This window comes from Maylandia zebra, linkage group LG16 (genome assembly GCF_041146795.1).
Source record: "Maylandia zebra isolate NMK-2024a linkage group LG16, Mzebra_GT3a, whole genome shotgun sequence".
NCBI classification, from domain to species: Eukaryota; Metazoa; Chordata; class Actinopteri; order Cichliformes; family Cichlidae; genus Maylandia; species Maylandia zebra.
In genome coordinates this window covers 22601091-22626147 of record NC_135182.1, presented here as the reverse complement: position 1 = coordinate 22626147, position 25057 = coordinate 22601091, and the positions used below count along the sequence as shown (strand labels likewise).

The 25057-nt window shown below is 42.1% G+C and overlaps 1 protein-coding gene across 13 annotated transcripts in view; it reads left to right on the top strand.

Moving 5' to 3' along the window:
- The window catches only part of fmnl2a (formin-like 2a), a 49854-nt gene that overhangs the window by 21629 nt on the left and 3168 nt on the right, over positions 1–25057 (top strand). For 3 of the 13 annotated variants that reach the window (XM_076875072.1, XM_076875073.1, XM_076875080.1), the window contains exons 4-28: positions 1056–1132; positions 6107–6190; positions 8278–8433; positions 9413–9448; positions 10136–10180; positions 11659–11767; positions 11959–12035; positions 12832–12925; positions 14128–14202; positions 15454–15564; positions 15829–15978; positions 16287–16388; positions 16537–16858; positions 16937–17128; positions 18775–18795; positions 19683–19807; positions 19900–20102; positions 20230–20464; positions 20565–20633; positions 20723–20803; positions 20889–21018; positions 22068–22231; positions 22385–22486; positions 22605–22700; positions 23130–23253. In XM_076875072.1, the coding sequence (XP_076731187.1) occupies positions 1056–1132; positions 6107–6190; positions 8278–8433; positions 9413–9448; positions 10136–10180; positions 11659–11767; positions 11959–12035; positions 12832–12925; positions 14128–14202; positions 15454–15564; positions 15829–15978; positions 16287–16388; positions 16537–16858; positions 16937–17128; positions 18775–18795; positions 19683–19807; positions 19900–20102; positions 20230–20464; positions 20565–20633; positions 20723–20803; positions 20889–21018; positions 22068–22231; positions 22385–22486; positions 22605–22700; positions 23130–23253 (2980 nt within the window). Of the gene's footprint in view, positions 1–1055; positions 1133–6106; positions 6191–8277; positions 8434–9412; positions 9449–10135; positions 10181–11658; positions 11768–11958; positions 12036–12831; positions 12926–14127; positions 14203–15453; positions 15565–15828; positions 15979–16286; positions 16389–16536; positions 16859–16936; positions 17129–18774; positions 18796–19682; positions 19808–19899; positions 20103–20229; positions 20465–20564; positions 20634–20722; positions 20804–20888; positions 21019–22067; positions 22232–22384; positions 22487–22604; positions 22701–23129; positions 23254–24302; positions 24423–25057 lie in introns of all 13 variants that reach the window. The other 10 variants (XM_076875074.1, XM_076875075.1, XM_076875076.1 and 7 more) reach the window with 7 other exon arrangements.

The following is a 25057-nucleotide window of genomic DNA, read 5'->3' as shown; positions in this document are numbered from 1 at the left end:
TTAACTTGCAGTCACACGTTTGTGTTTGGTGATATTTCACGAGCTCTTTCCAACACTGGAAATTGCCTGAGTTCAAGCACCGCTCCGATTACACTCTTCTGAAGTTTTTATTAACAAGACGGCAACGGGATATGAGATGGTGTTTTCACCTTTTGACACACTGTGTTTCAAACTCCAGTGCCAGTGCTCTATTATACAATCAATTTTCTCCCCTCCTCTCCTCCTCACTCCTCTGATGTAACACTTTTACTCTCCCCCTCTCTGTCCCGCTCTCTGATCAGGGATCCTCCCCGCCCTCCTGTTGCACTGTGAGGCTGTTTGATCATCACTGGTCACTCACTTCTCTTGTTTTGTTCCTGTGATTGTATAACAGCCTGAAGGGCCTTTTTGTTTTTGGTTTTGCAGAACACCTCCCGTTAGAGGATGAAAGAAAAGAGGAACCCGCTCATCTTCTCTGTTCTCTCGTTTCTCTTTCCCTCACTAGTTAGTTCACAGCTTCCTGCGTGCTGTCTTCTGTCTGTAGCCACAGTAACAGGGTTGAGAATGTGTGTGTGTGTGTGTGTGTGTGTGTACAATTGTGTTTATGTAGCTGCTACTGCTCCTGGCCAGGCTTGAGAGGTAGCCAATTAGGTGACTTGATTTTATCATGCTGCTTCCAGGAGGGATTATTGCTATTTACAGAACCAACATGAGCAAACAGAAACAACATAAGTGGATAAAAAAAAAAAAAAAAAATCCAACTCATGCACTTTCACAGTTTCCAATGACTCAGCTGGCCTTCTTGTTTAGCCTCTTTATTGGTTACTGGCAAATAAAAGCATCATTTAGAAACCTATGGGAACAGCTCCATCTCCTCTTTCATTCTTTTATTTTGTAATCAGTGTGCAGGCTGCCTGCTTTTATATCTAAATGCCAATGTGGTTCCTTCTGTCTGTTTGTCTGACCTTTCTGTCAGAAACAAAGCTTTCTCCAGCCAAAATATCTCTGTGCTACCACATGTTGATTTACAGGAGTATGATGAAACTTTACCTCCCCCACTTTCTTTCCTCCTTCAGAAATTCAGACGACGAGTACAGGAGTCCACCCAGGTCCTGAGAGAACTGGAAATTTCGTTACGGACCAATCATATAGGGTGAGTCACTGCAGAAAGTGCGCGAGGCTTGTGTAGCGTTGCATGTCCGCGACCTGCCTATATTAGATTTAAGGGGAAAAGTCTGGCATTCCAGACACCCGGAGACGCAGACACTGACACTAACCACCACCATCCCCCATTCCTATCTGTGCTCTGACCTAATATTACATCGAAAGCCATGTGGCGACGAAGAAAAGATGAATCAATTGATTGTTTTGGGCAGCTGACACATGAACGGCGTCTGGAGGGGAAACACATTTCTCTTGCAATAGTTGCTCGCTAGTCTGCGATTCTGGAGACGTATTGATACGGTTGCTAAAGAGATACTGATGTTGTAACAGATAAAACAATGATGCATTCATCTGCATTTTCTGGTATTCCAGGGTAACAAGCCTCGACTGGCTGCAGCTGTTATTGATTCAGTGCTGTATGTTTAGCCTTGAGGAAAGATCAATATCTCGGTGAGAGTCATACAAGGTCTCAGTGTTTTGTCTTGCTGAAGATCACAGGGCTCGAGTCACTAACTAGAGACCCTGTATGAGGATAACGATGGCCTGCTCGACATTAATGAGTCCCACTGGATTCTGGGACATGTTGGATTCAGGAGACTTCTATTACTACTTAAATAAATGAAGATGGTGCAAACATTTAGAAAGAGACATAAAAAAATTTACAGTTTAATTTTCTTTTGCTTGTCAGCTAAGCAGAAAATATTCTTTGCTTGGTTAAAAGAATTAAGAGGTTATTACTGCAGTACTAGAGAAACAAATAGCAACCAAAACAAGGGTTAGAGACTCTTGTAATTAGGTATAATCATACAAATCCCCTTTGGGGTTGCACCAGGAAAGGCATCTGGTGTAAATCTGTCAACTCAAACATGCAGCGCTACCTGGTGTGGCGACCCCTTGTGGCAAGGAAGCAGCCGAAAGCAGCTATCCTTTGAAATGTTCATACTTTAAAGGGAGCGGTTCAAGAGCACTGCTTCCTCTTTGAAAATATTAGCATAAAGCGAGTGTAAATGATAGTTGGTTATTGCTGATGGCTTAAAGTTTGGAAGAGGACAAAATGTGTAAAAAATTCAAATATTTTATTGAACCTTATGACAATATTAATTTGCATATATGAGTTTTATTTGTATAATTTTACTACATCTGGCATTTTTTTTCCATTTATTGCTTAAAAAATACAATTTTTGTGCAAAGCTAGAGCGGACCCACTCTTCTGCACAATAGAACACACAGACCTGAATTTGAATGGAGCTCAAAGTTTTTCTTTTAAAGACACAGATTCCCAGTCGCTTTGCTTTCCTATTAAAAACGTTCACCTGTGGATTGTTTTTTGTGTCTGATTGAATTAGACTGCAGAGAAAATACAAGAATTTCACTCACAAACACAGGAGAGCAGACTTTTTGGATGGTTTGTTAGTACCATTACCTGCACAGCAAGCCATGCTATCTGTCAGATAATTACATAGTAAAAAGCATCAGCACAACAAACATGTTTGAAAGGTCCATTTTAAAAGAGTAGGCGACCACGTGCCGCGTGGCTGCAGTGCAGCGACCCGCGGTTTGAATATGCGCCTCGGTCATTTGCTATATGTCCCCTCCCTTCTCCGAACTTTACTGTCTTCTGCATTTCTGCAATAGTCAAAAATGACAACAAATCTTTAAGATAATAAAGAAAAAAAAGAGTACATTTCCTTGACTCCAGTTTGTTGAGGTGAGGCCTTGCAGTCAGCTTGCAGCACCTGCGCGTCACCCAAAAGTGGTATCTAAGTCTCTAATAATGCACTACTTTAAGCCTTAATAAAATTTAAATGGGTTACACTATAAATACACCACCATTTACATGTTATTACATAGTAAAATATGCGATAGAGACCAAAACTAGTATTGTGGGCTTCAATGGAGAATGATTCACGGCCGTGCTTAAGAGATGTGAATATTTTTAGTATAACCTTGTGGAAAACCTGTGCTGCTTGTGAATGAGGCACCTGGATTTACTGTACGAGTAATGAAAGTTAGCAACTCAAAGCAGAATGGTGGGTTGGATGGTCACAGAAGACATGGACACCCTGTCGAGGATTGGATGAAGCAACCCTGAGAACATCCGCTGCCCACAGGCTGTTGTAACAGCAACAATACTCTATATCCTAAACTACATCTCTCAGTCTCTCTGGTTTTCTCTTTTCCTGCCTCCCACACACATATTGTTTTAGTTCAGTGTGTCCATGTCAGCGACACTCACGTAAGTTATCTCATGTGTCTGACAACGCTGTCTCTCACACTCCTACACGCTGTTTACACAATAGTCAAATTCTGCTCTTCAAACCAAAAATACGTTCCAACCACAGCCAGAGACGATGTCCGCCTTCAGAGCTGAAGCTATGTTTGCAAGGATAAAGTTATTTTAGAAACCTTATTGTTGGTAACTAGATTACACAAATAGTCTCACTAATCTAGATTAAACAATGAGGCGGTACCATAATAGCAAAAGGACAGGGAAAGGGAGATTGGGAGGGTAGAAGCGACTGATGATGTTGGAACACAGTGTCAGAGGTTAACAGATATTAATTATGCAGGCTGTGTATAATAGACAGATTGTCCCTTTATAAGCACTGCTGATGTGAGCCTGCTTCTGACTTGGTCACCAACATGCAGTGAATGGAGGATTGTTAGTTAGGGTCCTTTGGTAATAATTACTATGAGACCACACCCCCGAGCCTACTTAAACCACCACCGACCCCACTAGGCACTAGTTCACTGGACAATCTTGTTAGTCTTTTTCAGTCCCATGTAGTTACACCACAGGGGAGCTAATAAAGAAGCAGCTAGTGGATTTTTAAAGCAGTTTAGCTTTCATCAGCGCACTACCACTCTGAAGCCTGCCTGTGTCATTATGTGTATGCCCTACAAATTTACTTAATCGCTGAGCAATCAGCCCCATCGAAGCAGTTGTGGGACCAATAAAACGAAACGGCACCTCCACAAGACGCGATTAAATAAAGATCCTCTGTGATTCAGCTAACAGTGCTTATAAATACGAAAGGAGAGCAGCACATACCAAAGGTGGTGGGAGCTTTCCTGTGAAAAGCTCAGCTTTTCTGTGCAGAATGAAAACTAGAAAGCAGGCAAAGCGCTGGATGGGTGGCCCACTGTAGTGGCTGTAAGGAAAGCGATAAAGGGCTTTTGATCATTCTTCAGCTTTGTCTTTATCAGTGTGTGTGAGCGATAGAGAAATAAATACATAAAAGATTAATAATGAGTTTCTATTTGCGTGTTTGTGAACACGTTTGTTTCTCTGAGCCAGGAAGCTTTGAAATGGTCAATGCAATTCTTCTCTGCAAAGGAGGAGAGACAGGGTGAATAATCTGAAAACATCTACCGAGGCCAGGTTACAGCCCGGGAAGAATGTTTAGAAAAAACTAATTGCACATAATGTGTTATACGTAATGTTCGGGACAAAGATTTGATTTCTAATATGAGGCACAAAGAGATGTTGTTGCAAATGAGTAAAGCCAAAATTAGGCAGAAAAACCCAAATAAATCTATCAGGGAGCAACACCAAAACACCTGAAAGACCACAGCTAAAATGCATGATGACAGAATTATTTCCATGGTTAAAAAAAGAACCTTTACAACATCTAACCAAGTCAAGGACACTCTCGAGGACGTAGGCGTATCATTGTCAAGGCCTGCAATCAAGAGACGCATTCATGAATGGAAATATAGTATATAGTTTGTGTTGTAAACCACTGATTATACTCCAGAGGAGGAAGGTCAGATTAGACTTTGCAAGGAAACATCTAAAAGAGCCTTCAGAGTTCAGAAAAATAATTATTCGGACAGATAAAACAAGGTTAACCAACAAGTTTGTATCAGAATGACAGCAAGAGAAAAGTGTGGAGGAAGAGAGAACAGATATCACATCTAATATGGTGGAGGCAGTGTTATGCAATTATGGGCGTGTATGGCTGCCAGTGGAACCAGGCCACTAGTGCTTCGTGATGATATGACTGCTGATAGAAGAAGCAGGATGAACTCTGAAGTGCACAGAACTAAACTCTGCTCAGATTCAGCCAAATGCTGCAAAACAGCTCAGACTTTTTTGTACCAGACAGATTATTTTTCAATGGTCAGTTGGCTGATCTCAACCGAACAGAGCATGCTTTTCCATTACTAAGTACTGAATGCAGAGAGACCCACAGACAAGCATCAACTGAAGGTGGCTTCAATTAAGGATCTCAAGGGAGGAAATGCAGAATTTGGTGGTGAATTCTAGACTTCAGACAGACACCCAGTGTCTGTCTGAAGTATTTATTTGGTACCCGGGTTGGGGTTTTTTTTTTGCATTTTTTAAACGATTACATAATCAGTGTGATATTTTTTTTCTCATACTGAAACCTGAAAGAATTGCACAAAAATTGTATTTTTTAAGCAATAAATGGAAAAAAAATGCCAGATGTAGTAAAATTATACAAATAAAACTCATATATGCAAATTAATATTGTCATAAGGTTCAATAAAATATTTGAATTTTCTGGCAATTATTTAATGGTTCAGGCTTTAAATGGTTAAAAAGAGTCTTCACATTTATGTTAGTCTTTCCCATTAATTTTAAACCTTTGAAAATTGGGTGAATGAAAATGGGTGTAATATTTGTAAGACCCCTTGAATTAAAGCCCAAAGTCTGCACTTCAATCACGTACTGATTCTTTGATTTACAACCCACTGTGTGCAGAGGCAAAACTACAAAAAATGTGTTTTTGTGCTAAACATTATGGAGAGCACTGGATAATAAACATTTTTAAAATACCGTGTACTCTTAAAAGCAATGTATTACTCTCCCTTTCCATCTTTCTATTTTACAGTTTAGGCTCACAACTGTCCTGCTTTAACTTGCCTAATTTGTAATTGTCAATTAATTTAACACATTTGAAGTGTTTTTGGTTTAATAGTTTACACTTCTCGTCAGGTGGGTACGAGAATTCCTAAATGAAGAGAACAAAGGCCTGGATGTGCTGGTGGACTATCTTTCTTTCGCACAGTATGCTGTCACGTAAGTCTCCAGCAGCTCTTTCTCCTTGCACCACAATGGTCTATATGCAGAACTCATAATCAACACAACGATGCTATTCTGCACAACCGCTGATGCATCTCCACACAGGGCCAGCACCACCGTCGCTGCTGCCCGGTTGTCAGAAACACTGAGTCACTCGACGCCCAGTGCTGACACATAGGCACTGTGTGTTATGCTAACCATATGCTTCTATTCATGGATTGACAGTGTGGTTATTAGTCACTCACAGAGTCGCTGTTCAGGCCCAGAGTGCCACACAGTTAAATTTTTAATTCACCACTCCACTTCACCATATGTTATTATAGTCTGTCGAAATTATGAATGGTTAGCCGTAAAATTGTGTTTACACAGTACCACTGCAGCAGCAAATTAAAGTCAAAGGACCAGTCTAAAAACTGAAATAGATCATAAAAGGTATGATTTAACAAGCAGCTTTCCATAGTTTGTGCCAACTACAACAAAACATGAGCTTTTTTCTAATATACAGGATCATGTCTAACACGAAAACCCTTTAAAACATTTGTTACCTTTTTTTAAACATGGAGTTGAACACTTTTTTACTTTTAAAAGAATTAGCCTCATATATAATTATAATTAGCCCTAATATATAAGATAATAAGATTGCATATGTTATGTTTGGATATGTTATAGGCAGAAGCAGGGTTTGTGGTTTACTAATGGATTCCTCATCTGTTATCGGTTGGTCAGTGTGGCTTTTTTAAAAATCTGCTGGCTAGCCTAGCATCATTCGATTAGCTTAGCAAGAGTCTGGCTAATTATCAGCATTTTTCACTTCCTATTAATGCCACTGCTTCAAAACTTACTGCATGTTTTCCTTGCTGTAGTCCTCAGTGAATTTACACCCACATCTAGAAAAAAATATATTTTTGTTTTAGGAATGCTTATGACTACATGTACATTGCTCATAACATGATAGCAATATGCTAATTCATACACTTTGCAGAGCATAGTTCCAATGTGCCACTTCTGTGGCACTTTTGTGGCACTTTTGTTTAACCATGTAAGCATGGTTAAACAAATTTTAAAAAAAAAAAGTGTGTATCAGACACGATGTATTGATTTGGTTGTAGTAGTAGGAAATAACTACTTCATGCTACAGTCACACCAAGGAAATTTTTTTTTTCCTAAAACGGACTTTTTGACGTGAAAGCGCATATTGCTCCTCTCAATAAGCAGCGGGTGCTGCGGTGGGCACCTCGCCCGTGCCAAAGCGCTCACAGGCAGAGGATAGTCCTCCCCCAGCTGCTATCAGGGCAGGGCTCCCGCACTGACTGTAACGCAGTCAGTTCTTCTTTTACCGTTATGTTGTTTTGTGGACCACAACGTTTAAAACTACTTATGAACACACACAAAGTAACTCCACCAGAGTGCCTGTTTCGGGTCACTTTTGCCGGTCCAAGCCCGGATGAAGGAGCAGGGTTGGAATTGTGACATTAAAAAAACAATAATTGCTAAAATAAATTTAATTTGTAGTTCTAAATAAATTCTAAATGCATTTAAGACGTTTTTTTTTACTGACTTTATGTCTCTTCCACGATGTTATTTCTCTCTCCAACAGCGTAGGTTACAATTACATTAGCATGACCAATTATGCAAATTAGGCGATGACATCATTCAGCGACTTCTAGCGACTTTTAGGACAACCAATAGCGATTTTCCTTACTGAGGAGTTGGCAACACTGAAACTCACAAATCAGTTGCTGTCTACATGCAGAAAAATTCACATTAAAATTTACATTCAGAGTCCAGCCATAACCTTGTAATTTCGAAGCAAAAATTCCTCCCCAAATGACAGGATGGTGTTTAACTACAAAATGACACAGGAACAACCAGAATACAACTAGTTGGCAGCCAGTTAAGTTGAGTCATTATTGCTAACAGATGCTTTGCAGAGAACTTGCACTTATCGGCACAGACTGATTCAGATTGATTGCATTGCATTGGCATTGCAGTCTTATAAATTAGACGACCTGTTGTTCACAGCCTGTAAACAGCATCAGATGTAAAGCAATCCGAGTAAATGCAGATGTTCCTTGTTACAACAGTTTCGATGGCGAGTGCCTGGAGAACAACCCAGAGGCTGCGATGGATAAGTCTAAGCCCTGGAGCCGCTCTATAGAAGACCTCCATGGAGGAAGCACCCTACCATCTCCCATCACTGGGAACGGTATCACCCGAGTCGGGCGACATTCCACGTTACGGTACAGCACACACACGAACTGCCCTCTCTGGCTGACGAAATGACTAGCCAAGGGAATCGTGATTATTTTGAGAACTCACACATTTCATATGATGCCTCAGCCACGTCCTTTGTGTAGTCATGAGGTCTAAGTCTTTAAATGGCTTAAGATATGTGCAGGGGGGAAGTACCATTTGCCTGGATTTTTTGACTGTGATAATCTGTGATTACATGAGTAACAGTAATTTCTGTGACAGATCTTCTTATGGAACTAGGTTTTCGTCAGGTTTTATTGTTTAGGTTTTTATAAACACCAAACAGACCTTTTCACTCAAAATCCAGTGTGTAGAGGATTTCAGAGCAGTTTATTTATAAACCCATGCCAGCATAGGTGCATAAATCCTGTTCATTTGTGCATTATTTCTCTAATCTTTCCCATCATTCCATTAATGTTTTGGTACAGCACTCCTGCTGACTTCTGTGGCCTCTAATCCTTTAGTTTGAAGAGGTTAACTTGAACACACTGCACACAAAGAGCACTATTGATTCATGGAAGCACATGTCTTTTTAATATGAGATCCTTAAATGATAATCAAGTCAGCCACTTTTTGTTGTTTTTCCTGTTGTGTGGTGTCACAAAGTAGCGGTGTTTTCTTGATAAATATGTAAATAGATGCAATGGAAGAAATGCAGACCAGACAAACTGACTTGGTGTTTTGGCTTTTACACATTTTTCACCAGGAATTTAGATGCTAATTTGCTAAATGTGGAAGTTGTAGACAGACCACATGATGAGGTCTCGTTTTATTGTTACTTGCACATATTTCATCCATGCTTTACTGATATTTAAATGACTGTCAAATATCAATATTGTCCCATAAATAACTTCACCCTCCCATGCCATGTCACCTCACCTACACATCTGCTGGCCCCAGATGTGACATCACTGTTGGCTGACTGTCTTTTCTGTTTTGTCCTAATGCCCCCCCACCCTCCTATAGTCATCTGCTCTTTTGTCTGCCAGTCTTCGACAGCAGGCAGGTCTCAGTTTCGCTCTGCTGGCTCAGAGTGAGCTTTCTTCGGCTGTAACCCCAGCATCCCCGTCCCTTCTAGAGAAACAAACACACTTATAATGCTACGAGCAGAGACACACATGGATGTCCACGCACGATCCCCGGCCTCATTGTACTTTATACCTCCCTGGTAGAGCTGCCCAGTTTATTTGTCCCGCTGTCTGTGTTGGGGATGTGAATTATTTGTACTGCTTGCCCACCCCCCCTGCACTTGTGACTGAATTCTCCTTTCCTTGGAGCAAATGGATTTTACTGCACTCATTGTTCCTGCCTGTGTGTCTGTGTGCTGCTTGTGTGGCTCCCTAAATGCCATTCTGTGCAGACGTTAGCCTAGTTTCTACAACAACCATTAAAAGCTCAGCACTAGGCTACAACCAGTATGAGTAGAATAAGTAGCTTCTAACAAGCTTCTGTATTTTGGTTGCTTTTTTCTGTTTTCTATATTTTTTTAAATGGCAAATGAATTATGAATCTTTTGCTTTGGCCTAAGTGGTTTTATAATTCCTAATAATATCGATTTTGTCCATTATACAGATTATTTTCCCTTATGCTTTTTAGACTGGCTTTGAAGTAGAATGATAAATACCGAGAAACTGTTAGATCCCACATTAAGTCTTATCCATATGTCTTCTTGAAACTGCCAACTTGAAGGACACCGAGTGCACTGAGCTGTCCAAAGTGTTCTCAATTAAGACGGTATGTGTGAAGCGTTAGCTAGTCACATGTAGCCGTGTTAGAGCTGTTATTGATAGCTTGTAAATAGAGTTGTAGTGATTGATGTTCTGTTATTTAAATTACATTTAGGATTTTTTGGTGTTACATTTGCTTCACTCTGTGTCTCCTTTTCCTTCTTCCCATTCTTCTGCTTTTTCTTGTTCTTCTACCTCTGCTTCATTTACTTCTTTGTTCTTCTTCTCCTCTATTTTTTGCTTCTTCTCATTCTTTGTCTCGTCTTTCTTCTCCCTTTCCCCTCCTTCTTCATCTTCTTTCTTGTTCCTTCACGTTCTCCTCCTTGATCGCCATACTCGTGTTCTTCTTCTTCCTCCTTGTTCTTCTCCTCCTCCGTCTTCTTCTGTTTCTTCTGTATCTCTTCTACCTTCTTTTCATTATCGTCCTACCTTCCTATTTTTCTATTTTTCTTTCCTTGTCTCCCTTCTTCTTTGTGCTTTTTCTCTCAAACTTCTCCTTCATGTTGTTGGTGTTACATAATAATGTATCTATTCACTGGTTTGAGATTAGAAAGCGCTGATTAGTCATTTCCTGGATGTTGCCTAATCAGGAGTGGAAAAACTCCTGGATGGAAGGTTATTTCTGCAGTTTGAAGCAGGTGCTCCTGTTCTGTCAGGAAAAGGCTTGTTTATCTACTTCATTTGTTTATTTATTTATTTTAATGCTGCACTTTACTTAATGCAATATGCAGTAATGCTCACATAGCAAATGTGGATACTTGTGTAAGCAGGAAAAAAATCTAGCTCATTTTACTGCTAATTTAGAGCCGTCTTCATCCTCAAACCGCTGCCTCTCCCTTGAAAGCTCCGTTCCTTTTCAGACAAACACACATGCACACTCACACACTGTGTTTTGACACACAGAGAAGTCACGCCTACAGGCATGGGTGATGACACGAATTGGCATGTCTGTCAGTAGCCCGAAGACACATTTTTCCCCAGAACTTGGGTTTGGTAATTGTACCTCGTGATAAAAGTCTGAAAATGAACTCCTTTTCTCCGACTCTTTTTGCATATTATTCAGTTAGACTGCTGCTCCAGCATTTCTGTTTTAGTGTGGGAGCTGCACCAGGAGCAGAGGCCTTGTTTTTGTCCAGATAAAGCTGCACAATCAATGTGCTGCATGCAAATGACTGGCTGCTGTGGTGTTAGCTGTAAGTGATATCTCCATGAAGGTCTGTTGAAACAATTGAAAGAAGGCATCCGGTGGCTCTGTGCTCGGTTGTAGATTTTATGGCCTTTGTGTGTGTTAATATAAGGTGCCCTGGCAGTTTAACAGCCTCATTATGTGCAGAAGATGGTGTGCAATGAGGGCTTGTTTACAAATGGCATCTGTTATCTTGTTTATTCAGTTCTTGTGAACTCTTTTGTTCAGTCACATAGGCTTAACATTTTATTCTGTAGTTTTATTCCCTTTAATACTGACTTCTGATCTTTATTTATTAGTTTCAACACATTGCCCAGCCGGAGAACGCTGAAAAACTCCAGACTGGTCTGCAAAAAAGATGATGTCCACGTCTGCATCATGTGCCTGCGTGCTATCATGAACTACCAGGTCAGCCCCCAAGGCCTCTACAGGGACCATCCAGTCCACACAGACTGCACGTCTCTCTGAGCTGAGCCACATTTTGTTAAGCTAAATTCAGTTTTCTAAGTTGTTTTTATTATTACAAGTCCCATCTTGCTTATTCTGTGTCTCATCTTCTCTGTTAATGAACTGCTTTGTCTCTGTCTTTCATCTTCCAGTATGGCTTCAACATGGTCATGTCACACCCTCATGCTGTGAATGAAATTGCACTAAGCCTCAACAACAAAAACCCGAGGTAAGTTCGACCAAAGGTTGAAAAACAAAAACAAAAAAGGAACCAAAAATGAAAAGGTAGGTAAATAAAGAACAAAATCTCAAGTTTCTTTTTTCAAATAAAGAAAGAGCTGCTGGATAAAAGATTCAATAAGATGGGTTTTATGTTTTACCAACTTGGACCCACATCCATAAAAGCACAAACGCTAGATTTTGTGCACCTGCACAGTCTGAGAGTGGGAGCCCTTGTTGCTCAGGGGCACATTCATCTTGACAGACGGGTCAAGGCACCGCTGGCACAGTCCACCACACTGGCAGCTGCTCACTGAGACGGCTACGAGGAGCACTCTGTGTGTGTGTGTGTGTGGTCGTGTTTTCACTTCATGCCCCAGGGTTTAAGGATTTTCTCAAAAGTGGATGTGGAACCACTTCGCATCACCTGTCACATTTCATCTCATCCAGACATAGAAATCCCGCGTGAATGAACTGGAGACGGGATGAGCCGGCACTTTCAGTGTCTATGCACTTTAATAAACTCACATGAATCAGGCCAAGAAGTATTCATTTTTTATACCTGGCCTTTAACCCCCCTTTAACTCTGGGCTTTTGACTCTCAAGAGGTTAAACCAATGAATACACAATGAAAATTTGTTTCGCTGTGACAGTGGTTGCTGTTTATGATCTGTCCTATGCAGACGTTTCAGTAGCGAGATGATCCTAAATTACACAGTTTTCCGCTTTGTTTCCTCTGCGATTATCTCCTGCTTTTCTGTTCATTCATTAATTATTCCTGACATCATTTTCTCCCTGTTTTTCAGAACCAAAGCTCTGGTCTTGGAGCTCCTGGCGGCGGTTTGCCTCGTGAGAGGAGGCCACGAAATTATTCTCTCTGCGTTCGACAACTTTAAGGAGGTACGAGCTGCAAAGATGGTTCGGAGGAGACGAATATGTCATTACATTTTGCTTCAAACAGTGACTCAGCCCTGGAGGAATGCTCGTCTGGCAGTTGTGAGGCCGGCGTATTCCTCATTGCTTCAAAGGGATAGCGTCTAGGAATTAATTCTGTTAGTCAACAGATTACAGACACCAGTTTAGCTGCGTCGCATAGGACGACACACACAGCCGCAAGTGATAACAGTTATATGCGTGTTAACTGGATTTGGCAGTTGCTTCAAAGCTCAGAAAAGCAGTGAGTTAGTTGTAACAGATAGCCCTGCCTGACCTCTGCCTGTCTGGATGAGGCATTCTGGCTTCTGGAGAAAGAAGTGGGAGGTTTGTGATGGAGAGAGCGCTAACAGCAGCCCCATTTTATAGCATACGGCCCGCAAACATGGGCTGACTGCAGTTAATGTAATATTTACACTCCCGGAATGAAATATTGAGCGTTGCTCTCAGCGGCACTGGCATTAATGGGAGATTAAGGCATAGAGAGAATGTTGCCCGTCTAATGAGACGAAGTTTGAGAAAGCATTTGGATAATGTGAGTGCAGGAAGCACGGCAGCATGTTTTTCTATTCTGGTGGAGGCAGGGTTTAGTTGTTCTTTTCTTTTTTTTCCTTTTAGATGAAAAGTGACACTGTCGACCATAATGCGAGATCTATTTTTCTGAGTAACTTAGATATGTTGCTGAATGATGGGGGCTGCAGGCTAAAGCTCACAGCATTGCATCCCTCTTTTTTTCCTTCTTCCCTTCCTTCTCAATTCTTTATCATCCTCTGTCTGCCTCATTGACATCCACATGAACTCCCTGAACTGCACAGCATCTCTCTACTCCCTCTTTTTTATCTCCCAAATTCCACTCTAAACACGCTTTAACATACTGCGAGTAACATTGAAAACAGGTGCACGGTGCAAACTGTAGCTGAAATAAAATAAAAGAATGATCCTGCAGCACTTCATAAAAACGTATCTTATTAATTATCGCTTTGAAAACAGCTCTCTCTGAGATCATAGGAAGCTGTAAAGTATTTTGCAGCTTACATCAGTAGTTTTTACCACATATTGACACATGATTAATAAGTCTATGAGGTGCAATTCCTGGCTAAATCCCTGGCTTTGTTTCTCCAGCTGGTCTAAAACAAATGAAGTAAATTAATGTGTGGTTTTCTTTGCAGGTGTGTACGGAGGAGCAGCGATTCGAGAAGCTAATGGAGTACTTCAAGAATGAGGACAACAACATTGACTTCATGGTCAGCCTACGCACAGTTGTGATGACTGTTAATTGTGCTGCAATCCCCGAAAACCCTTTCTGTGAAGCCGAATGATTTTTCAGTGTCAAAAGTTCAGAGAAAATGATGTGAACTGTAATGTGTGGGCAGAAGAGGTTAGAAACAGGTCCTCATATACCTGTCTAAACCCCAATCGAACTTAAATGGTAAACATACTTGTACCTAAATGAGCTCTTTATACAACTGTTTTCTACGTCCGATTCTTTTCTTTTTAGCATTCACACACACATTCGCACTCAGAGAACACATCGAGAGCAGCTCAGTGTCTGGTATCTTCCTCAAGATTACTTTGACATGCAGACTGGGGCAGCCAGAAATTAAACGACCAACCTTTCGAATGGTAGATGACCTGCCCTGCCTCTACCAGGAGGTAGAGCAGGAGTTCAGTGTCAAAAATTAACAAACTGTTCCTCCAGTTTTGTGATATGCAGTACTATCAGTTTCTGTGCAAGGTCACTGCATAAGCTACAGATGTGTGTTGCAGTGGATCAAACCTGAGGATCCCTAAGCAAAGACCTTCTGTTTTTTCAAGGCTCAGCAGTGTTAATTAATCTGACAGAAAAGACTTAAGAACATCAATGGACATGCCACCTTATGCTTGATTTTATACGTCACACCTCTGTGAATCCATTCTAATTAATCTGAGTGAAAACCAACAGAGGCTGTGCTTGAATAGTGCTTCACTTTGAACAAGTTTCCCTTGCAGTCCTCCCGATAGGCAGTCGTCACCTGACAGCAGCTCTGAAGTGAACAGACTTTGCCAAAAGCTGCTTTCTCACACTGGGGCAGCTGAGCTTGTTGTAGGATGTTCATGAAGCCCATTTTAGCGTTGGGAAGCGCGCGTGTGTGCATTAGAAACTGTGAGTAGATCCCCCTTGATCTGTTTATGCAAGCTCCCATAGTAGTGTTGAACTGGCAGCTTTTGTTCATTTGTTTTTTCAGATCCTTTTAATCTGCCAGATAAGCTACCCTGCCAGCTAAGCAAGCAAAATAATAAGGATTTATATACCCGAGACATAATAAAAGGCAACATATATTATATATGAGCATAAAAACCAAATCGTGGAAGTAGCAAACTGGTGTATAAAAACACAAACTTGTTGCACACTGATCTATAAAGGTGTTTTACAGTCCTATAAACAGTGTAATATAGAAAATGCATATGCAGTGAACTCTCTCTCTCGCTAACCTTTCCTACCTGCCATTCCCCAGGTGGCGTGCATGCAGTTCATCAACATCGTCGTGCACTCAGTGGAGGACATGAACTTCAGGGTTCATCTACAGTACGACTTCACCAAGCTGTGTTTGGACGACTACTTAGATGTGAGTTGAGACATAGTGCTGCAGGAAAATGGCTAGACAGACATTCTTCTGAACACTCACAGTCCAGAGGATAGGCTGTCATTACAGTGCCCCTGAGACAGCAACCACTGTCAATAATGGCTTTTCCATTACTTCAGAAACAGTGGTCAGCTTTGTAGTTCTTTGTCTCCTGACTTTCTGCAGAAAGATCGATGTTATCCCAATGCTGTGAGCTGAAATCAAACTACAGCTCCTCTTCCCTAACTTGTTGTATCTGCTCTGCAGAAACTAAAGCACACAGAGAGTGATAAGCTGCAGGTCCAGATCCAGGCTTACTTGGATAATGTGTTTGATGTGGGAGCGCTGCTGGAGGATGCGGAGACCAAAAATGCTGCCCTGGAGCGGGTGGAGGAGCTGGAGGAGAACATATCACATGTGAGAACCCTCTAGTGTTGGTTGAGGCGAAGTTGCCGTTTTGATCTTATTTCTCTTGCAGCAGTCTGAATATTAACAATAGGAAGTTGATGGAATAGCAACTTGATATGGTGCAAAGTTTTGTTTTGTTTTTTGAAAAATGCAGAACTTTTAGGCCCTGACAGATCATTTTTAATCCAGATACATGAAAATATGAAACCCTCGTAGTGCCTCAGTATATTTCTGTGCTAACATGTTGATTCGAATGGTGTCTCTTCAGTTAGTTCACATCACTCTGCAATCTTTTCTTCCTGATACTGTTCCCATAGATGACAGAGAAGCTGCAGGACATGGAGAATGAGGCCATGGCCAAAATTGTAGAGCTGGAGAAGCAGCTGATGCAAAGGAACAAGGAGCTGGAATCCATCAGGGTCAGAGCCGCTTTCTCTACCTTGACATCAGTTCTTCAACTTGGTGATAGCTAGTTAAGCTAACGGTAGAGAAAATGTAAAATATCGCCACACGTATTTTTCTGTTCTTCTCATATGTTCCTTTTTTCTGTTTCCCTGTACCACACAGGAAGTCTATAAAGATGCCAGCTCGCAGGTGCACTCGCTGCGACAGATGCTGAAGGAGAAGGACGAGGCCATCCAGCGACAAAGTAAACTCGAGAAGAAGATCCACGAGCTGGAGAAGCAGGGCACCATCAAGATCCACAAGAAAGGAGACGGAGACATCTCAATCCTAACGTCGCCGCCCTCCGCTACGGAGAGCTCGCCGGGCGCCGTGTTCAGCGGAAACGGTGTAGCCGTCAGTCCAAACCATGTTGCACTTACGGCGGGCACACCTGTTCCACCTCCACCGCCTCCTCCGCCCCCGCCGCTTCCAATGAACAGCACACGTAAGTTTAATATTAGCTCAGAATATTAAGCCGATAACAGCGGGTCAGCCTGAACTGTTTTTCTTACCCCTCTCCCAGTGTCAAACGGACCAACGTCAACAATTCCAGCAGCAGCTCCCCCGCCTCCGCCACCACCCCCTCCGCCTCCCCCGCCACCCCCAGGAATGCCTACAGAGACGTCAGCCCCTCTCCCTCCTCCGCCTCCTCCAGTGGCCCCCCCACTGCCCGGCTGTGGGACTCCCACCGTTATCATGAACTCTGGGTTAGCAGGTAAGGTCATCAAATCAACTGAGTCAATGTTCTTTAATGCATTGTGAAAATGTGTAGAATAGGGATTATGCACAATTTGTTCATATAGGATAATACAAGAGGTGATGTTTATGTGGCTCTGCTTTAGCACTGCTTTTGATTTGCTTTAGTACAGGTTTGCTGCTGTACACACAAACTTCTGGAATATTACATAACAGCGGCTAATGTACTCAGCTGCTTCTAGTTTACCTTGAGGCTATCTGATACATGTTGCCGCTGCTTCACAGTAAAGACCTTGTGTTCAGTGTTCACTTTCATACAGACTCAAACAAGCTAGCTTCAATTCATAGTTCACGGTTTGCAATCCTCTGCAACCTCTACTCGCCTTGCAGTGGCCGCGCAGGAGTCTCAGGGTGTCACTGCGGCTTAATTGCTAATTAATGGGTGAGGGAGTTTGGGTAAAGGCGAGCCTGAGGTTGGCTTTTGAGGCGACACCACTTCTTGCCTTCGTGCTTTCTGGGAGATAAGTAGTTAATCTTTTAGCTGAGATTATTAAGAATTTTTTAAAAATAAAACCAAGGTTTCGTCAAACTCTGGTGTCAGGCTTGACTCAGGTTGTGACATTAAAGTTTTGAGCTTTAGATTTAGCTCACTGTCCCCCCAAAAATCAGCTGGTTCATTTTTTCTTTTTTGTTTAATGAGCTGCTCTGAGCTACTTTTTAATCAAAACCTCCCCCTGCGATTCATAAAGTGCACAGAAATCACTGCATATGGAGTCATATGGCGATTACTTTAAAGACAAAGAAAAACCACAGCAAGTTTGAACAATTTAGCAAGTGGGAAAACTTTGGTTGCTTAAAGATGTATTTTAGCCCTAAAGGAACTTTTGCCTCTTACTTTGTGCCAGTTTTTTTAAAACATTTTTTTATTACCAGTCACTTACAAGTGTTTCCTAGGACTGGCTGAATTCTTCAGCTCCGTATGATCTTAACAATCCTGTTACCGATGTGTCTCCTTTGCATAAAAATGTGGGGGGTTTTGTACCGATTCTCCTGTAAAACTCCTTTTCTTAATAAGTATTACTTTCAGCAGTGTCACTCTTACATTGTGGTCAAGAGTTATGTCAGGAAGGGCATCTGGCGTAAGACTAAACACGCCAAATCGTCTGCTGTGGTGACCTCTTGGGAGATAAACAAGCAGCTGAAAGGACCATCTAACTCCAGAGATACTGCTGGGAGGCTTTTTACTGTAGAGCTGCTGCCAGTTTGTGATGTACTGAGTTAGACAGTAGCCACTGATTGGCCTCATTTTAGTTGGTGGGCTCAAACAGAATATTAAAAAACAGCAATCAGATAAATAGAAAGACAGGAACATATTTATTATATATTTTGTTTCCCATCTGTGTTGAGTAGAACACCACAATACACGTTCAGACTTATTTTACTAGGATTGCTCTGCTCAGTGGATTAGTATTGATAAGTGACCCTTGTGTGACTTGATGACTAAGTTCTGTCACTAATCAGCTCTTACTGTATGTAGATGGGGGTAAATATTTCCCCCTCGGAGAGCAGATTCTATACTGTACTGTGTGATTTGAGATGTGCATTAATTCTCACTAACCCTCCTTTTTATTTGTCTTATAATTGTTTCCTTTTTTTGCCGACCAGAGGGACCCATCAAACTCTTCTGTAGGTTATGCTTGTCATGTTTGCTGTTTTGTCCCCACCCCTCCCTCTAGTGTCCCACATTTCACTTCCCCAGTTAAAAACACAAACCTCTTTGCTGTATTCATGCTGTATTTTCACGTTTCTCAAACACTTTCTGTCTTCTTTCACCATTTTCATTAACGTGCGCTTGCCAACATGCTATATAAAGCAACACATCCCCAACTAGTTTTCCCTTGAAAAACACTGCAATCTCCACATTTCTGCAGTATTACTCCAGTGTTTGTTTAAGTGTTTATTTGAATGAAATCTGGCAACATCAGAAAGAGTTGAGTGCATGCTGAGGCACAGTGACCTGCTGTGGCATGCAGATGATTAAAGCGATAGGCGCCGTGCATACTGGAATGCTGTTTACCTTTCCCATGACGGCCTTATCTTATTTGTCCCTGCTGACACCTTGTCCGTGTGGGGAATCAGGGCACCATGTCAATGTTCAGCTTCAATGAAGCAGCAGTGGTGGCTACAAATAGCTATAATCTGTCCAATAAATAGTTTGTCATCAGGCTTACCGCATACACCGTTTACTTAACAGGTACACCGATCCCCTTTGGCCTTTACTGTCCAGCCAAAGGCTAAGAAGCTTTGCTCTATTTGGGGAAAAAATACATACAAGGCAGCGTAGTTTCTGTTTTATTTTGAAGGGCTTACAGAAAGCATTTAGTTCATGTAAATAACACAAAGTGGGACTTTGTTTTTAGAGATTAGACAGATATGGCATCTAGCTACCCAGAGAGTCATATCCATGTGTGTTACCAGTCCCAGGTACTTGTCTACCCTTTCACCTGCATGCTTATGTGAACTGTTGATTGTAGATAGACACCCTGTGCTAACTTGTCTGTATTCTGTTTAAGCTGTTAAGATCAAGAAACCCATAAAGACCAAGTTCCGTATGCCCGTCTTCAACTGGGTGGCCCTGAAACCAAACCAGATCAACGGGACTGTTTTCAATGAGATTGATGATGAGAGGATACTGGAGGTAAAGTTCTCCGCTGATTCAGAGGTTACGCATCCGTTTCCTGCCTATATCCCAGGAAAATGAATCACGAATTGACTGCTGTTGCTTTTTAGGACCTGAATGTTGATGAGTTCGAGGAGATGTTTAAGACGAAAGCCCAGGGCCCGCCCATCGACCTCACTGCAAGCAAGCAGAAGGTCATCCAGAAGGGACCCAACAAGGTGACTTTGCTGGACTCCAACAGGGCAAAGAACCTGGCCATCACGCTGAGGAAAGTGGGCAAGACACCCGAGGAGATCTGCAAAGCCATTCAACTGTAAGCCTTCAACTGGTGTTCCTGCATGCAGTCTGTTTTCCTAAACTCACATAGCTGTATGCCTGTTTTTCTTATAAAATAGACTAATGGTTCATAACACGTGTCCTTGTGTCTCCTCATCGTCCAGGTTTGATTTACGGACTCTGCCGGTGGACTTCGTGGAGTGTCTAATGCGCTTCCAGCCCACGGAGAACGAGATTAAAGTCCTGCGACAGTTCGAGAAGGAGCGCAAGCCTCTCGAAAGCTTGACGGATGAGGACCGCTTCATGATGCAGTTCAGTAAGATCGAGAGGCTCATGCAGAAGATGACCATCATGGCCTTCATCGGCAACTTCGCCGAAAGCGTGCAGATGCTTACACCGGTGAATAACGACGCTACGTTGTCATTCTTAATGTTTTTATGCTGCAACCTTAGAAAGCAACAGCGCTGTGCTGGATTTGATGTCTCATTCTCACCCACAGCAACTGCATGCAGTCATTGCAGCATCTGTGTCCATCAAGTCATCACAGAAACTGAAGAAGATTTTAGAGGTAACGGAACCATTTGCGTCCCTTATGACGCATCGTGTCAAATGCATGCGTGGTTTCCTTTTTCATTCTTGTTTGCTCCTGTCCTGCAGATTATCTTAGCTCTTGGAAACTACATGAACAGCAGCAAAAGAGGAGCGGTGTATGGATTCAAGCTGCAGAGTTTAGACTTGGTAAGTTGCATTTTGTTACCTTTTAGCAAAACTTTAAAGACTTTTAGAAAATGTTTCAACATGTCTGTGTTTTCTTTCTTTGCAGCTACTTGATACCAAGTCTACAGACCGGAAACAAACATTATTACACTACATAGCCAATGTGGTTAGAGAGAAATACACACAAGTTTCCCTTTTCTACAATGAGATGCACTATGTGGAGAAAGCTGCAGCAGGTGAGTCGTACAGTGAAGTTAAGTTGGGCGGAAGTGAACAGCGCATAATCTGACTGCGTCTGTCAGTGAGAAACAGACAGAATCTTATCATGTTTCTCTTGGAATAAACTCCAGAATTTAATTGTGTATTTCTTTCTCTAGCCGGCGGTGCAATTTATCCATCTAGAATCTAGATTATTGCAGTGTGAGTTGCCAACCTGTGCAGATGTGAGTTGTAGTCTGTTTTAGGGTGAAAGGCACCATGCATAGGTCAGCTGTCTATGATAGGGTGATTCACACATATGGACAATTTAGAATAGAGACAAGTGTAACAGGAGTAAAGGTAGTGAAGGTACATGAGTTTAAATATCTGGGGTCCACCATGTAAAGTAACAGACAGTGCACACGAGAGGTGAAGAAGGGTGCAGGCAGGGTGGAGCAGGTGGAAACGAGTGTCAGAAGGATGGCAGGATGAGTAAAAGGAGCGGTTTACAAGATGGTAGTGAGACCCGCTGTGATGTACGGTTTGGAGATGGTGGCACTGACAAAAGCAGAGCGCAAGATGTTAAGATTTTCAGTGGGAGCGACCACCAGGATGGATGAGATTAAAAATGAGTACGGAACAGGGCTGAGATGGTTTGGACATGTGTAGAGGAGGGAGACTGGATATAAAGTACAAACCATGTTGAATATGGAGCTACCAGGCAGGAGGGAACGCAGAGCAGATTCATAGATGTAGTGAAGGAGGGACATACAGAGGGTTAGTGTGATAGTGGAGGATGGGAGGATTAGGGTGAGATGGAGTCAGATGATCCACTGTGGCGACCGCTAAAGGGAGCAGTTGGAAGAAGAAGTTAATCTACTCCATGCATGTATCTGACTGTGAGAGTAAGGGAATAGAAAGAAAATGGCAGAAATGTAGAAAGCTAGACAACTCATGCCACAACAATCTAGATGCTCAAACTGCACTACAGCCCACAGGAGAACAATGTGATTTAGATCTAGAAGATGCTACACACTTTACATGTACAGGTTTGTGTCATGTAAGCTAAACTTCTCTGTGTTCACAGTGTCGCTGGAGAACGTCCTGCTGGATGTTAAGGAGCTGCAGAGAGGCATGGAGCTGACCAAAAGAGAATACAGCATGCATGGCCACAACACCATGCTCAAAGAGTTCATTGCACACAATGAGAGCAAGCTAAAGAAGCTGCAGGATGATGCCAAGATCGCACAGGTAAAAGGGTGATTCGTGGCTCGCTGTCAGACACTGGGGCATGTATTTGCATGCAAACGTGATTGGTCCACATACAGTGCAGGCAATGAGTCTGTGTTACTTCATTTGACAGATATCTGTGCCTTTTGCTCTTGTTTTTGTTTTTTTTTTAAGGATGCTTTTGATGAGGTGGTGAAATTCTTCGGCGAGAATGCCAAAACCACACCGCCATCAGTCTTCTTCCCTGTGTTTGTGCGATTTGTTAAGGCCTACAGGGTGAGTTGGATATTAGTCTCGCACATTGGACAGAAACAGACAAAACACACATGATAAATAGTAGTCTTCACTTCATTTAATTGAATTGAATTTGAACATGAATGTGAAATCTTCTCAGCAAGCGGAGGAGGACAATGAGCAAAGGAAAAGACAGGAGCAGATTATGCTGGAAAAACTTATGGAGCAAGAAGCCATGATGGAGGAAGACCAGAAGGTAAGCACCCCACCTCCCACCCTCCTTTCCCAGCTCTCCAACTACCCTTTTCTACTTATCCCCAACCCCCTACTTTCTAGGACAGGAGTCTACAGAGGATAACAATGACCAGAAGGTAAGACAGCTCCACTTCCTCCCCTTCCGCTTCATCCTAATTTCCTCCAGACTCTTGATCACAGGATTAGTTGAGTGCCGACTGCCTGCTGGGCGCGCTTGTATCTAGTTCTGCAGTCTTACGCCCTGCTGAGTCACATCGCATCAACTCAGAATCGGCGATTATACGACTTGAACGGTTCAATTAACTCACACACACGCCTGAATGAACCGAGGCATTTTTTGAGCTGAAACAAATTACAAGTGGGAGAATCCTTTGTCGAAGATATTTTACTTACTGGCCGTAACACTTTTATGTGCCTGTGTCTTCCTCAGTCTCCATCCCATAAGAGCAAGAGGCAGCAGCAAGAGTTGATCCAGGAGCTCAGAAGGAAACAGGTGAAAGACAGTCGCCACGTCTACGAAGGCAAAGACGGAGCGATCGAGGACATCATTACGGGTAACGTCCCCCGGATCACGTGGCTACAGTCTGTGGCTAAACTCATATTTACACACATCCACACTCACACAGACACACACACACACACTTGGTGCCCTGCATGAAGGTCCTTTTCTGCTATAAAAGCAGTCATTAACAGAAGGATTCAAAACTAACACAATGACTTTGGCTCTTTTAAGTTTCAACTGTCAGGTTCTTGAGAACCAAAGGTAATACCTGACTAGTCCAAACATGCACTGACGGCAATCTGTTCAACTCAAATGTGTCTCATCGTGGCTTATCTGCTTTGTCTTTGCTTTGTAACACCATCTGTACATAGGCAATCCCGGATATGACTATCTCCAGCAATAAAAACTTAGGGATGAAATTCACCCTTTGTTTACTGAGGGGAGATAAAACTTGAGTAAACTCGAGCAACTGAGTGTATTAACTCAGTTCAGTACCTAAGTAAGCTTCAGTGTATTTTTTAGGCACTCTAGCTTTTATTATAGTCTTTGTATAGCTTAAACTAGGCCTCATTGAATCTCTTCAGTTCAGTTTAACACCAACCTCCCTTTAAGCCATCTCTCTACTGATTGGCTGCCCCTGGCAAACAGAAGTTCTGAGAAGCAGCAATAAAAGATGAACTTTAAGTATTTAGTTTTATCTTTTATATTTAATTACATTTTAGAGAGAAATGTTAGATAGTTTCTACAGAACACAGGCTACTTTTATAAAAATACAAAACATCTAATGGATTGTAACAGTAACAACCCAGGCTTTAAAGATAAAGTGGTGACAGTTGGCTCATTATCAAAGAGCTATAACAGTAAAATGTTACTGATGTCTCCTTAACAGTATAACCTTGATATCATCTGTTTTTGGGAGAATTCGGCCGTAGAATTCGCTGTGACCTTCTTTAAAAAAAGACTTCGCCTTTGCATCGAGATGGTGTTGTTGGGTATTTTGCTTAGTGCTAACCAGTGCTAAACCCCTGTAGGAGTCTGCTTTTCTTACATTGTATTTGTCTTGTTTTGTCTTGGCTGTTGTCCCTGTCGTTTCCAATGCAGTGCTGAAGACCGTGCCCTTTACCGCCCGCACAGCCAAGCGTGGCTCTCGGTTCTTCTGCGAGTCCGCTCTCAATGAGGAGTACCATTACTAAGCTTGTAGAACTCTCTATCTTCTCAAAGGTTGCTGGAAACAAACAGTTCTCTTCTTGGTGTCCTTCTCTCCTTCCTCCTCTGCATGCCTTTCCCCCCCCCCCACGATTCTCCTTTAACAGTTACGCTCACCTCTCACACCTCGGACCTGTGCATGTGCACTGTGACAAGCCCTGGAGACACGCCCGAGTGCGGGTGTTGTGTTTCTTGTTTTTTTTTTTTTGTCTTTTTCAAAACAATTCTCCCTCACCCCACGTGTGTTCACATTTTCTCCCTCACTGACCATCATAAGGTGCTGGGGTAACAGTTTTCTTTCCACAAATGCATGGAGTGTGACACCCACATTGATCATCATTGTTTTATCAAATACAGCAAACCATAATGTCACAGAGAGAGCAGTTTCCAATCTGGACTTTAAGAGTGCTGAGAAGTAAAGAAACGCCGTTAAGCTGGCTGCTGCCATCTAGTGGCCAAGACTCAAAAACAATTACTGAGCTATGAACATACTTAAAAAGTTTTTCTCTTCTTAGCCTCTAATTGGGTCACTTTGACATTAACATGTCGCACTACATCTTGCAATATACAAGCTAAGGTCATCATCTTCACAGCAGGTATGATGTAGAAGTGTCTGTGGCATTATACCTTGCTTATTTTTGTGTGTGTTT